The 16,345-nt window shown below is 30.5% G+C and overlaps 1 protein-coding gene across 1 annotated transcript; it reads left to right on the top strand.

The window, feature by feature from the left end:
* The first annotated feature begins 2,705 nt into the window (after nt 1–2,705).
* Nucleotides 2,706–4,552, top strand: LOC124921298 (protein PHYTOCHROME KINASE SUBSTRATE 2-like). Its single transcript, XM_047461933.1, has one exon. It carries the CDS (start codon nt 3,144–3,146, stop codon nt 4,350–4,352), a length of 1,209 nt encoding a protein of 402 aa, XP_047317889.1. The 5' UTR covers nt 2,706–3,143; the 3' UTR covers nt 4,353–4,552.
* The last annotated feature ends 11,793 nt before the right edge of the window (nt 4,553–16,345 follow it).

Genomic DNA, 16,345 nt, shown 5'->3' with positions numbered 1-16,345 from the left:
GTACATTCTAAAGTCATGGTTTATAATTCTTAATTCTTATAACAATATTTCTTATAAAATATTTTTTTAAAATAATAAAATTGTTTGTTATTATTCCTACAATATTTCTTTTGAAAATGATTCAAGCAAAATGATATAAATGCGAGTCGTTTAAGCTCAACGACAAAGACATTACAAAAATTTGAAAAAAAAATCACACAATCCAAAATTGTTCAATCATGACAAAAAAATAAAATTTAACGACCACGGAGGTCTTTGAGGTTCCCCGACCCCCTCAACCGGTTTACTAATGAAATCTCGTTGATTGTAATAATAATAGAATTATGAATTAAACACATCGATCGACAACGATCATTGAACGTTCTACGATCCTTTTTAAGTCAAATGGTCCACTAGAAGATAAGTGGGTTAGAGGCCCAACGACATAGACCAACTGAGCATCACGCTCCATCCAAAAAATGAGACATTCGATGAGAACTTAGAGTCTCACAATTCCTCTCATATGAGATCGTAAGGAGCATTCTCCAAAATTAAATAGTAGCAATGATTAACCTTAAAATTGTCAATATCTTGGCAATACAAAATATCACACGAAGAATGATTCACCTCTTTACGCACCACCAGTTTCAACACTCTATCGTGTAAATTAACACTTCAATATTTAGTCTTCTCATATCCCTGATTCTTATTTCAAAACTATTTGAACTCACGTTAAACATATCATTGACTATAGCATTCCTACCGATAACGATCGAGGAAAGAGTTGAGAATTATAAGGAAAGACTTTTGATAGTACACGATACGTCATCCTAAAAACTGATCAAGAGCAACCGAAAATATGCCTTATCTACAAAAAAAACTTCCACATTATCGAGATATCACTCCAAATACTATATCACATTGCCCGTTTACTAGGTCTAGTGAATCAACTACATCAATCATGATCATGCTTACATCTGATCATAATAGCCAGTAAAGAGGTAGGTTCCAAATAATATATACTACACCATTTTGGTAAATGGACTTTGTTAAACAAAGTGAATCATGTATACCCAAGCCCCATGATCCTTAAACTTCTTCACTTTATCTCAACTGACCAAATAACAAAAAGATGACTAAAAAGACCCAAAAAAACTTATAAATAATCTTTTATTTTCACAACCACATTTTTAAGTATAAGAAACAGAAATATCATGTAAATGGGCATAAATGCTAGAGCATTTTTTATGGAAACTAGACGTCCACCTTTCGAAATTATCTTATTCTTTCATACTGGTAACTTTCATTCTATTTTGGCGATAATTGAATCCCAAAAAATTTTGGAACGGAATTTATCATTTTTTTATTCCTATGATATTTAAAATAGTAAGTATAAATAATTGTATTTAAATATTATGCATTTAAGTTGGAGTGGGAAATAAATGCTCTTAAGAATTATCTAATACGATCACACTAAAGTTGAAGAAGACCGAAAAAGGAGTATTGGGAACGTCCTTCATCCAACACATTCAGCCGACTTTTGGACCAAATTGGGACCACAATGCTTAGAACTTAGAAGTTCAAATTCAACTCTTTAATTGCAGACAAACACTTCATAATTCAGAAGAAATTGCTTAACTATTCAAAATCCATCCCTCAATGTTGAAACGTAGTTGAACGTGGTGCTTAAAATTTTCAGCTCAACATGACAAAAAAAAAATAATGTTAAGATCTTAAATTATTTAATCATAAGAAATGTATTCATTACTTTCAGCATCATAACAGTACACACTATGACACTACACAATTGATTTTTACAATCTAAGCCATGTTATATTTGACAATGACAATAATATAAGGCCCAGTACCTGTCCAGCCCATCAGAATTTTGTCACTTTCCAATATTATTCCAAAATATGCAAAATAAAAAAGATTTCAGTGAACTTAATTAGAGAAATTTCAAAGATTAGATTTAAAGTGAGTGAACCTATTTAAGCTATTTAGTTATATTTAAAATTGATGGAATCATACTTTTCATTATTTTGTAATTTATGTTTATAGTTTCCAAAACATAATATGAAATGCATTCAAAATAATAAGCTTCGATATATAGATACATTAATTCTATTTAATTTCATTCTTTATATTATTTCAACTTCACTGTCTCAATTTCAATCTAATATGTAGCAAGAAAAATATGTGTGACCAGTACAACTTAGAAGTTGTTCTGGGACTACTTAATTTAAAAAAGAAAAAGTTTTGATTTAATGAATTCTTGTCGCGTGTTCATTTGTTTTATTATACTTTCTGCAATTTTCCCATATGCTCAAATGGTTTTATCATTGGCAGAAGAAATTCCAAAGTTTTCTTATACAGGTTTATCAAATCACTTTCTATTGTGGTTTAAGGCCACTTAAATATTCCCTCATGTCACATAAACCAATTCACCAGATAACCTAATTTTCAATAGACCGAAAGTTATTTGAAAATGTCCCAAGAGCCATAACTAAACAAGAGCTATATCAATGGATAGGTTTGAGACACAATGGGTGGATGATAGACAAATTACAGTGTAATGGCAAATGATTGAGAATGACATTACTGTAATGAATGCTATCTTTGTCTTCCCCAATAATACAGCTGAAGATGACATCTTTCATGTCACAGTAGCACAGTTAATTCTCACTGAACTGAAGTTGCAAATTGTTGGTGGCTATATTAATTGATTGGGAGTTTTACCGCCATGATCGATCAGATCAGACCAGACCAGACCAAAAATGAAGATCTAATTATCGATAAAGTGTAGGACCTACTTTGATCTGCCCATAAATCTTATCGACTCCATGTCTACTTAAACATATGAGTTCTAATTACTTCTTAGTTCTTAGTGGCTCTACAACCATTTATCTCTTTTATTATTCCAACCCTTTTCTCTGTCCCTAAGTGCATTGAACTCTTGCCCACTGCATCTTCTTCTTCTTCAGGTACCCATCATCAAACCCTCTTTTTGGGATAAAAAGATCTCTCTTTTTGTTCCTTTTTCCTTGTGTTTTTCTCTTCTAGTCAATGTCCTTATCACTAATTTTGGGTTTCTTTTCTCTTTTGTAGCTTTCACTGAATTGCCTCTTCTGGTATTTTGTTAATATATATATATATACACTTTCATGGCTATGTTTGTAATTGGTACAAGGGTATTACAATCCGAGAACAATGGCTTCCCTATTCGAGATGCTTCATTTTCTTCCTACCTCAATTCTACAGAACATGTGAAGAAAGCCGAAGATGGAGAAATTGACGTCTTCGAAGCAGAGAAATACTTTAATGGAGTTATTGATGAACGAAGATCAAAACTTTTCGTCAATGAGCCAAAAGATATTGAAGAAATCAAGCCTGAATATGTCCAATTGAACCTACCCAGAGTTCGATTCGAAACGCCAAGTATTCGTTCCGAATCGAGCTGGAATAGCAGCGGCTTGCTGCTTCAAAGAAGCACGAGGCGTAACAATTGTTACATTAATGACATTCATAATCCTCTGCCTCGAACAAACAAGACCAACAAGAGCCAAATCAAGAACTTCATCTCCACCCTCGGATGCAATTGTTCGTGCAACGGAAAGAACTCAGTCGATATTATCGATGAGAGAACAACCGCTATAAGATCTGTTCAATCGAGCCCAATGAGTTCATATTTGGTTCAACCCAAAAAATCCCCGACGAATCCCTGGCTAACCGGAGAAGTAGAAGATAAAATTGAAAGGAAGTCGTTGGAAGTGTTTGGATCCCCTGTTCATAGAATCCCAATTAGATCGATCGTCGATGATGAAACGTGCAGCGACGCAAGCTCGGATTTGTTCGAGATCGAGAGCTTGGCCACCACAAATACAAACACGAATTCTAATAATTTCAACCGGCGAGGGTCGGACGGAACGAACACGCCAAGGGATTACGCCCCAAGTGAGGTGAGTGTAGATTGGAGCGTGGTCACCGCAAGCGCGGCTGATATTTCTGTTCTATCGGATTTCGATGACATGAGAACGATGTCATTCTGCTCCAACGTGAGGAAATTGTCTGACGGCGATAGAAATGATCGTGTGCCGGAGAGGCGGCGGTCAGGGATTCTATCTGGTTGCAGGAGCTACAAGTCGGTTAGAGTGGCTGGAGATGGTTATAAGGGTAGGAAGAAAATGGGTTCTAATTCTAATGGATGTAAAAATATAGAAATGCAACATGAGTTGGAATCTAACGTGCCGATGACAAGGTTTGGAAAGGTGGCAGGGTTTGATCGGGATCTTAGAAATGAAAGGCTAGGATTTGATGATCGGTTTGTCTCTCAGTCACACTCAGCTCATTACTCACGCATTTTGTACGCATAATGATTTTATTAAGCATTGTATGTGGATGTGGTGAAGATTTCTAGATTGTTAAGTTAGTGTACAATTGGGTTTGAGTGTGTGTTTCTGTTTGTTTTCAATCAAACTTGTATGCCATGATTGTTTCATTTTTAGGGTTTCTAATTAAATGTATAATGAATTTGCTTATCATGAACATTTTAATGAGACTGAACTATTCTTCAGTTTGAATGTGAGAGATGTTCATCCACACAATGACAGCAAACGATCACCCTAACAGTTTGATGTGTTATTTCAATATATTTCTTGTTTTTTTCTTCTTTTTTTTAGATTTAGAAAAGAAAAAAAAAAATACTATGGCCATATCTAGCCAAAAATAAAATTGATGGCCATCATAACTCTTGTAGGATTTAAGGCCCCATGCATGTTCTAACTTATTTTGGTTGAGATAGATAGATAGATAATTATTATGTTTTTTCACACATTTTTTCAAATTAATCATTCAATATTATAATTTTTTGATTTTACTGAAACATAAATTATATATACTGAACATAATAATAATATTATTATTTTGGCGAGTAGACGTTTATTTCTTGTAGAGAAAATTAATACGAACTTAATTGATGATGTTTTAGTGGTATTACGTAGTTTTTTTTCTCCTAAAAATTGAGAAATTGGCTTGATGAATAAGCTTTGTTTGTGATGGAATTGGAAACAAATATATGTAATACGGTTTGAATAATGTTTCTAATTTTTCAAGGGCATACAATAAAAAAATATTTTTAATTACTACTGAGTTTATAAAACCTAATATTATGTACAAGAATGACATTTTTCACCTGTTGTCATAGCTTGCTTGCTTCAGGAAAGAGCGGTGGCAGTTGAATTTGCCAACCTACATGTGTCGGGGAGGTACGTTTCTTAGTTCTTTAAACATTAATGTTCATGAAGGAAATTAAACCTAGAATCCAAATTTTGTACGAATCGAAATTGTGGTTCAAATCTATTGGATTACAACCACAAGATATGAATTTCAAAGGAAATTGAGACTCTGCAATTTGGTGAGCCCCTTTAATGTGTCTAAAATTACTTTCTGGACGGACCCCATATAGAAGGTGTTCAAACATGTGTGTGTTCACTGTTTAGAAGAGAGAGGAATTGAATGATTGTTGATAGAGGGTAGATCAAATGTCAATTCATTGAATATAATTCATATGTATCTAGCTAGCTATTACCAAATGATTAATGCATAGCCAAAAAGAAGGGAGTCTTTCAATGACAGCTCAACATTTTTTTTGTAGCCATTTCATTTTGGAATAGATGTTCTATTGCATTTATTTTAGGAATAAAAGTTCACATCTTTCAATTTCCATCCAATCCAACCACCAATTGTGATAAATAATAATATTAAATGGTCCATTTGAATCCAACTTGTTTCTCCAATAATATTAATTCAAAAATAAAAATAATATTTTCAAATAACTTAAATATTAGATAAGATATTTATACTTTGGTCTTCAAATTTATTATATTTTAACCATAAACTTATCCTTAGATGCACATTAACCAAATTTGAAAAGATCTCATTGGCAAAGTTATATTCATTCACCAGCCCAAATGATTAGTTCCAGTCTTACTACCAACAACAATTAAAGGGTGTAAATTCCTTATATTACATGTAGTCAACATAGGAAAATAAAAACCCTACAATTAAAACTAAGTCAATCCATATATGATGTCCTTCTGATGATTTCGTTCTTAAAAATAGTATCTCTTAATAATTAAACTTTAAAACAACAATTTCTAACTCTTTTTAATGAGGAAGTCTTTTTATAAGGTGCTGGTGGTGAATATATATACAAGCAATTTAAGAGATTCTTCACCTTATTTCCATCTTTAATGAAACTCTAAAATAAAATAAAATATAATATTTGTTAATGATTATATATTTTATGTTTTATATAAGTTCTTAATGAATTTTACATTGCATTTGCATATTTGATTTTTATTTATAACTTCAATTTAGAATAGTCATTTTTATGGGTAATCTACACTCGTTTATAGGATCGATCGATCACCTCTCGGATCGATTCAATATTCTAGTGTTTTTGATTTCGTACAAACGTTATAAATCTTTTCGAAAATGCCCAATGTATTACCTTAATCTCAAATTGTCGTACCGAGTTTATATCTAAGTTTCAAAAATCCTTTCTTTCGATCGTTTTTGCTAATTTTCGTGTCTTGCTTTCCTCTCGAGTCTCGTAAAACAAGACAAGACGACTAAACCGAGAATTGCCTCGTCCAAACATGAGACGAGGAACTGAAAATTGAAACTTTTAAAACAAATGTGTACGTGGCTCTTTTTGAGAGGCAGCACCTAATTTTTTTTCCTACGTGAGAAATTAGGAAAGAAGCTTTAAATTATTTTTTAGTTCGATGCTGGGTTAAGTGTGGGGAGGGTTTTAGCACTATACCCCATAACGCTCGCTCAAAAGAGCCGTCTCTATTCTGAAACTCTTGGCCATTATTAAAACACGACTTTCACACATTCTTTTTAAATTTAAAATGATTCAACCCTAACCACATATATCAAAGTTTCTACCTATGCCATAACTTAATATATTGAATTAGTCCTGATCTTTTTTTATAAGAACTTGTAAGCAATAAAATAAGCGTAGGCATCACTAGTCGAAAAATACTTAGATGATAAGAACAAAAAGAGGCAAAGACATGAAATAATTCCAAAAATTATGGTTAACACATTATTTCATGGAATTTTATTCTAGATGCATGCATATATTTTTATTTTACTTTTGGACTAGCAAAACACAAATTATAGCTACTGCTAGTATACTTATAAAACGATAAAATCTATCTAAATACTCCCTAAAATCTCAACACCTGCACCGAAAAATAGAGAAAACCCATGAGTCGTTTTATATTTTTTTGGATTTTTTAAAGAATATTTATAGCCTTCAACGAGTTAAAATGGATCAAACAATCCGCCGGCCTATGAGAAACAAGGAGCACACAAGCCTATTCAACATCTAATTAATCAAACAAGCCATTATTTCTTTCTACTGGCATGTCCCGTGGCTCTAGATATCGTTTATAGTTTATAGATGTTTCGATAGTTTGCTTTGGCTCTACAACAATCTGAGGCTTCTCCCGAGTTGCACACTTTGCATGGTGTGCTGATGCCACTAGCATTCGAAAGCTAACTCTTGCCCCGTTGTTTTAGTATCTCGTGGCCTAGAAATAGTGACCCGTAGCAATGTCAATCATCGATTGAAGGTGAGAAGCTCGCGGTGAAGCTACCTCTAGTTAGGTCCTGTGCACGTCACCTAGCTTCCAGTGACTCTCCCGACCTGTACGCATTAAATGACACATCAATACCGGTGCCAAATGAACACTTATTGAGGTATGGTCATTTTGGTATATGGCTGGCTCATTTTGATGCACCATGGTCAAAGTTATCAGTTGCTGAACTTGCTCCAAGATAACGCGGTTGAGGCTTCTTCCACCTTTGGACGTGAGCTGGGCTCGTTTGGCAAAGATTGACACCACGAGGCACATGCACAATGGTAGATTAATTGGTCTCTTACAGTCATTATGGTATATCATACACCTTGATTGATGCTCTGTGGAGTCCGTGAGGTATGTTTGCATCTAGGATGTCCAAGCTTGTAAGTGTTGGATCATTTGAAAAATAGCCATTTTGCCTAATACATGCATATGTGGACAAAAAAATATGAATAGTAACGTTAAAAATTAAAGCCGCGATCACATCTTAATACAATGAACATTACAGCCTCAACTTCTTTTTCTAACAGTCCCAAAAATTTGTAGCTCATTTGGGTACCCAATCTCGGGTGGTCGAAGGTAGAAGAGGTTTCCAGTTTCTAGTAGTCTAATATCTTAATTTTCACAGTTTAAGGTATGTTATTTTAGGTCACGGTGATTCGTCTTTTTTGCTTGTTTATTTCAGGTTGATTAGAGGGTTTGTTCGGATATCATGGGGAGATAGTTAGTGATGAATTAATTGCTAAGTTAGAGTTTCATTCCTCTACATTTTAAGTTGTTACTGTTCTTGTTTATCTAATTGTTATAATTTGTTGTTCTTAACACATATTTTATCTTAACTAATATATTTGTCATTTATTCTCATCATTACTATCTTTTCTTATTAGGTTGTTGCATTTTCTCTCATCTACATTATAAACATGGAAGTGATGTGAATAAAAGAAGAACAGACTAGAAATGCCTATTTTTTTTTTTACAAAAACATGTCTTGATTTGTATGTAGACGCTATAGTTAAAGGGGTATTTAGGATGAGAAATCAATGGCATTGGATTGTTTATTGAGAGGGAAATTGTTATGCTAACATCTAATTTATGTAGAAAATTATTCTCTTACATGGACATACAGTTTAGGGCGGAAAAAGGTACATAAGTAATATCGAAGCAATTCAATGATATATGAGGGGAAATGGCAAACAAAATATTAATCAACTGATGTAGTTATTAAATAGTTAAGTTTTTAAGTTTTAGGATTTATACTTGACCATTCACAAAATTTGTTATCTTGGCCCAATAAAAGATTTTAACCAATCATCTAAAAACATGTATTATTATATAAAACTTCTTTTAAACCCTCAAAATTGAACTTAGTTTCTTGACAATATTAATGAAGGTTTTGATGGATACTTTTAAAGACGTACTAACACGTACACTAAGAGATTCTTCTAACCGAAGCATGATCATTGTTCAACTATTGATGTGTGACAATAAAATATGTCTAGACATGGTAAGAATGTATAATCATTGCCTTATACTACTTATAGAATGACTTATCAATATAATTTGAATGTTCTATGGTCTTCAACTCAAGTAGAGGAGCAAGTTGTGATTATGTTACAATACTTAGCACATGGTCATATAGCCTGCCTTGTGCCGGTAGTATGTAACCACCATCTTTTGTTTACTTATTTTGTGTCTGGTGTTGAAAGATCGATGCACGACTCAACTGTACTTGATATTGCACGGCATAATATTCTTAAATATCGTTTTCAACTTCCACTCTCAAGTATGTGAAGATGGTACATTAAATCATTAATTAAAAATATATGTATATGAGCATTAATAAAATTATTGGTGACATAAATATTATTTTGTAGATTTAGGGTATTCCAACCAATTAGGTTTCTTTGTATCATTTCCTCAAACAAATTATCATCTTCATCATTTTCAAGGTCAATTTTCTCCTTCTACGAGAAAAAAGATGTTCAACATGCACCACTCCATTCTTTGCACATATCAACCATAGAGATGACATTTGGTATTTAGAAAAATAAAAGGCGGATGATATCAAATGGAGGATTGTTACGCAGATTTAAACTTAAGAACCAAATTCAGATTATTCAAGCAACCGCGTAGGCTTGCACAATTTCATTAAAAAAATAATCTTGAAACAACTATACATGAGAATCACACACCTCTTGTTATAGTGGGGGGTACGTGCTATTTTAGCGATCCTTAATGTTTAACTAACAAAATAGATTATTTTTTATTTTATTTAACTATTTTATTTTAAAAGTAATTGATTATTTAATATATTTTATTAAATTCATAAATAAATGAAGTAATTAATAATTGACCTCATAGAGAAGTTTTTACAATTTGATTGCAAATTTCTATTTAAATATATATGTAACCTGAATAATAATAAATTTTTAATTATTAAAAAATAAATGTTAGCAAAGAAATTAAAAGAAAAGAAACGTGCAGAACAAAATATGGTGACTTAGCAAATATTTGTCTGGATTAAAAAGAAAAGGTAATAAATAGCTAAACCTAACAAAATGACCAAACAATATTTTTACAATACCTTTAAATTTTTCTAAAATATTATTTAATAATAAAATTAAATAATTGAATAATAAACTAATAATAAATTTATAAAATATTTAAAAGAATAGATATTTTATTTTGTATATTCAAAAATATGATTTAATTGAGAGAAAAAAGTTTGATCGATAAGATACTTAGTTTTTTTTTTGGATAAAATTCAAAATATGGGACAAGCCTGTTTTTCATGCTTCCTCTATTCCTTCCTAGTTCCTCCTATCTATCATAGTCCAGCCCGTTGGAATAGTCACTACCCCAATTTTAAAAGCATTGTACGTTTTATAATGGTTGATATAAAGCGATGATGTTGCATGTAATGATTTTTAATTTTATTTTTAGTGATAAAATTAATGGATAAATAAATCATAAGCACTCATATTTTGTATTTACTATAATATTATTTTGTGATAAATCGTGACATAATTATATTAATTCCACTTTTTCATATGTTTGTGAAATTATAATAGTGATTTTAATGAGTCATGTTCTTTTGTTAGGGACAATTATATATAATTATATATGATTCAGACATATTTTATATGATTTAATTAAGTTATCTATATTTTGGGATTTTTTTAATTTTTATTTATTTATGAATTTGTACTTTAAATCACGCATTTCCATACAATTAAGATATTTATAAGGGAAAATTATTTATGCGGTCCTCTAATTATTCTAATCCCTCATTTTTAGTCCTCAAATTAATTTTTGAAACAAATCGTTCTTCAACTTTTAGAAAGGTCACTAATGGTCATTTCGTCAACTTTATGGTTAAACATAACTTCTTAAGTTTAAATATTTTTTTTTATATATTATCTTTAATCTTATTTTTTATATTTATATATATAATTATTAAATCACTTTTATATATATATATATATATATATATATATATATATATATATATATATATATATATATATATATCTTTTATCATTAATTTTTATTTTTATATAATTATTTAATCTCTTATATTATATATATATATATATATATATATATATATATATATATATTTATATCTATAGAACATAGTTTAAAACTAATTTATATAATATTTATATAATATATATATAATTTATATATATATATATATTATATTTAATTATTAATTTATATAATATATATATATTTTAAAAAATAATTTGAGGGTTAAAAGTAATGGTAACTTCCCAACTACTCAATTATTTTTAATCATCAAATTATTTTTTAATATATATATTATATAAATTAATGATTAAAGATAATATATATATATATATATATAAATTATATATATATATATTATATAAATTAATTTTAAATTTTATTTTATATAGATATAGATAAAAATAAATAATATATATATATATATTATCTATATATTATATAAAAGATTTAATAATTATATAAATATAAAAATTAATAATATATATAATATTATATATAAGCGATTTAATAATTAAAATATAAAAAATAAAATTAAAGATAATATCTAAAAAATTAATATTTTAAATTTAAACCGTTATCTTTTACCAAAAAATGATGGAAGTGTCATTGGTGACATTTCTAAAAGTTGAAGGGACGATTTGTTTTAAAAATCAATTTTAAGGCTAAAAGTGAACAACTAAAAGAATTAAAGGGCCTCCTAAATAATTTTCCATATTTATAATGATAGTAATAAGAATATAAATGAGTTTGGTGATTAAGGATTATTATTATATATATAATTTTCGAACTAAATGAAACTTAATATTTTTCCTTTGTACTTATATAAGATTAAAAGTCAAAACTAAGAATCATGCATAGCGTAATATATGGATTGGTCGAGAATTGAGCCAATTAAGAAGCAGGTAGCGCAAGGAGATATCAAAAAATAGCAGAGAATAAATAAATAAAAAATTTCAGAAAGGAATGAAAGCTAATTGGAGAAAGTTATTTTATTTAAAGAGTATAGATAGACGATCAATCAAAAGACATGCAGCTCAATCGTATATTACAAAATTGACCATGTGCCCCTGCATGTGAGAGGCTAATGATTAAATAATAACAAAAATTAATATAACATTTTTGCCCTTTCATGTGAGAGGTACAAAGAGACTTGTAATGGAGGATCCTTCTCCAACCCCTTCTTTGTGGTTAGAAAAAAATATAGTTATTAAAAGTTTATTGAAAATATCGTATTATAATATATATTGAAAATATTGATTTTTAAGATATACCAAAAAAAGGGTAAGATATGATACCGATACCGAAATTTTTGGTACGATAAAGATATATAAGATTTTTAAAATTTTGGTATATCGAGATATTTATAAGTTAAAATATATATATATATATATATATATATATATATATATATATATATATATATATATATATATATATAATACTTATAGGGAAATAATTAAATAAATTTGATATTAATTTAATTATAGAAATATAATTTTTGAATAATATCAAAATATAATTATACTGAAATATTATTCTATATATATCTATTACCTTATCGAAGAGATTACCTTATCGAAGAGATTGATTTTTTTAAGTTAATATGTTTTTTAGTTATCAAAGGTATAATACCGATACCGTACCGAAATTAAGGTAAGGTAAAAGTATGAATTTTTTGTATACCGAAATTAAGGTATATCGAAATCAAGGTATACCAAAATTAAGGTAAGGTAAAATGAATGCATTTTTTGTATACCGAAATTTTAGGTAAAATATAAAGTATTGATAAAACATTAAGATATACCATACCGACCCAACCCAGTGAATCCCTAAGTCGATCGGTTAGTTCTTATCCTAGCAGCGACAACAGTCACCACTGATACAACCAGACCTTTTGTATTTGGAGTGCACAATCACTATGCACTAGTTGAAATAAGCTGCATCAATGCAACAAGTGACAGGAAAACTATCTCGAGCCTTTAGAATTAGGCATGGAAAAATTCTGGGTTTCGAAGGACCCGACCCGAAATCGAACCGAACCGGATCCGAATTTGTCCCGAAAAATTCGAGTTCTTAAATTACCCGAAATATCAGTTCAGAACCGATGGGTACCCAGACCCAAACTGGACCCAATTTTTAATTTTTTAATTTTAGTTTTTTAACTAAATACCGTGCTCTTGCATATACAACTACTGATCTTTGTTGGATTCAATCTCTACTTAGTGAACTTTGAGTTTTATTTTCTTCTTCCCAGTTCTATGGTGTGATAATATTGGTGTCGCATTCTTATAAACAAACCCAGTATTTCATGCTCGCACAAAACATATTGAAATCGATTTGCACTTTGTTCGAGAAAACGTTGCTCGTAAACAACTATTTATCCAGTACATTCCTACTGAAGATCAAGTGGCTGATATATTCACCAAAGGTCTTTCTTCTCATCGATTTTCTCTTTTATGTAACAAGCTCACGGTTTGTGCTTCATCTTTTCACTTGAAGGAGTATGATAAAGTATTAAATAAATAAGAAAAATTATTTATTTATCTCCTATTAATTAGGCTAAATATGATACTAATTCCTTAGTTTTCTCAAATTAGTTATCTTTTCTATTACTATTATAAATTTATAAATAGATGAACTATTGTAAAAATTACTCATTCAATCAATAATATTATTTAAATCTTTCTCTTTAAGAACTCAATTAAATAGTTCTTGTTTATTTTATCAATTCTAGAAATCAAATTTTATGAAAATATTTGTTTGTAGTCCTATCTGTTCAAACAATATTTGAGGTATTATTTGATTGATGTATTACAAATGATATTTACATTTATTATTCTCATGATCTTTGTTAATTATTTTGAACTAAGAATACATTTTAGTGTAAAAAAGGAAATGAAAGAGAAAATATAGTAGTTTTACATTAAGTTAAAATAATTTAAATACAACTAAATGACTAGATAGTGGAGTTAAAAAATAGAGAAATACATGGACATGATCTCCTAAAAACTCTTCTAGAAATCACCACTACACCATAAACTAAAAATAAGGATAAATAAAAGCAATTTCAAGAAAACTTCAACACTCCTCTTTGTTTGAGTTGTTGTAGAAGACAAGTTTCTCCCTTAAGAACTCAAACTTGTTCCTTGGTAAGGCCTTGGTGAACATGTCTACTAACTGAAGCTCATTCTTGTAGTACTTCAGCTTAACACACCTCTCTTTTTGCAATTCCCTAAGAAAGAACAACTTGATATCTAAATGTTTGGTCTTTTCATAAAAAAACAAGATTGTTTGAGATAGAAATTGCAACTTGATTGTCAACAAACACCTCTGTACAATCGTCTTGTCTCAAGATCAGATCAATTAATACTTTCCTCATCCATAAAGCTTAATGCAGCAGCAGTAGCATCAATGAACTCTACTTTTTATACGGATTGTGTAATTATCACCTACTTCTTACAGCACCATGAGAACACTCCTGAACCAAAACTAAAACAATAGCCCGAAGTCTTTCTTATATCATCAATAGATCCAGCTCAATCACTGTTTGAATAACCTATATTGAACTTAATGACAAAGTTTGGTGTTCCCCTAACATATTTGAGGACTCTTTTAACTACTCAAAGATGAGTTTCAGTTACACAACTAGTAAATATTGATAAAAGACTTACATCATACAATATATCAGGTCTGGTTGTTGTCATGTACATAAGACAACCAACCAACCTTCTATAAAGATCCTCATGATCAACTTTATCAATTTCATTATTCTTGCTCAATTTTCTCCTTTTGACACATGGAGAATGCATACTTTTTCAATCCTTCATTTTGAACTTCTTTAATATCTCCTTGGTATTGTCAAACCTCAATGCCTGAATCTTGCAGTCCCTTTGAGCTTCTATCCAATATTTGAATCTCAAAAACACACTAGCAACTTCAGACTTGAACTTGTAAAAATAGATCAAACACATCCTTTAATAGTCATCAATGGAAACTATGTAATACTTACTCCATTCAATGAATGAGTTCTGTAAAGCCCGACAAGGTCTATGTGGATCAATTTTAGCCTCTTAGTTTCTCTCTAGGTTTCTTGCTTGAAATGAAGTTTTAATTGCTTCCCTAATTGACAGGCCTTGCATTTTGGCAAGTTAGTTTCTAATTGAGGTAATCCCTTTACAAACTCTTTCTTCAGTAAATTAAGCAATGCACTATGATGGAAATGGACCAACCTTTTATGGAAAATCTCAGCTTGAGATATTGTAGCTGAATAGGCTGATTTCTCATTCTTTAGTGGATTAAGTTCAAAGCTTTTCCCTTTCATGTTGAGTTGGAACACATTCCTCCCATCTGCATATTTGATTAGGCACTCCTTGCCCTCAAAGATCATCTTTTAACCTCTTTCGAGTATCTGACCAACACTTAAATAATTTTTATTGATGTCAGACACAAATAACACATCTATAATAAATTTTGTACTTGTCGAACTGCCTATCACCACAGTCCCTTTTCCCTTGACTGTAATGTACTCTCCATTGCCAATTTTGACTTTAGAGTTGAATGATGTGTCTAGTTCTTTGAAGAGGCATCGATCAAATATCATGTGGTGGGTGCAACCACTGTCCACAAGCCAATTATTATATGAGCTATTTGATGCAACCAAGTTTCCACAAAGAGCTTCTCCTCCTCCTGTTCTACAACTTAAGCCACATTTCTTTGCTGAATGTTCACTTGAGTCACATTCTTCTACTGTAAATTACTTTTGCAAATCTTCTGGTGATGCCCCATCATATGACAATTCTCACATTGCACATCTATCCTTCTACAACATCTACAAGGTGCATGACCTTTCTTCTCACGGTACTTAAAAGGAGGAAATTTTGGTTTAGAATCTCTACCTGTGCTTGGAGAATTTGAACCTACACTTTTTTTTTCTTTTTTTTTTATAGTTCTTCTTCCATTTTTCAATTTGTCTTGATTGCAATTTTGTTGGCAATGCGACTTCTAAAACCCATTCTTTCCTCATCAATCTTCTCTGTATTGTTTCTGGGAGGCACTCAAAATTTCTGTAAGACTTACTTTTGAAAAGTCTAATGAGGAAATGGTAGCCTCAAACCTTTCTGGAACAGTTACCAACACCTTTTGAACCATTCTAAAATAAAGAAATTCAGTGCCAAACA

The sequence above is a fragment of the Impatiens glandulifera genome, chromosome 1, assembly GCF_907164915.1.
Source record: "Impatiens glandulifera chromosome 1, dImpGla2.1, whole genome shotgun sequence".
Taxonomy (NCBI): domain Eukaryota; kingdom Viridiplantae; phylum Streptophyta; class Magnoliopsida; order Ericales; family Balsaminaceae; genus Impatiens; species Impatiens glandulifera.
This window is presented reverse-complemented; position numbering and strand designations above follow the sequence as displayed.

Coding starts and splice junctions, on each gene's coding strand:
- LOC124921298 (XM_047461933.1), top strand. CDS start 3,144: ATGGCTATGTTTGTAATTGGTACAAGGGTATTACAATCCGAGAACAAT.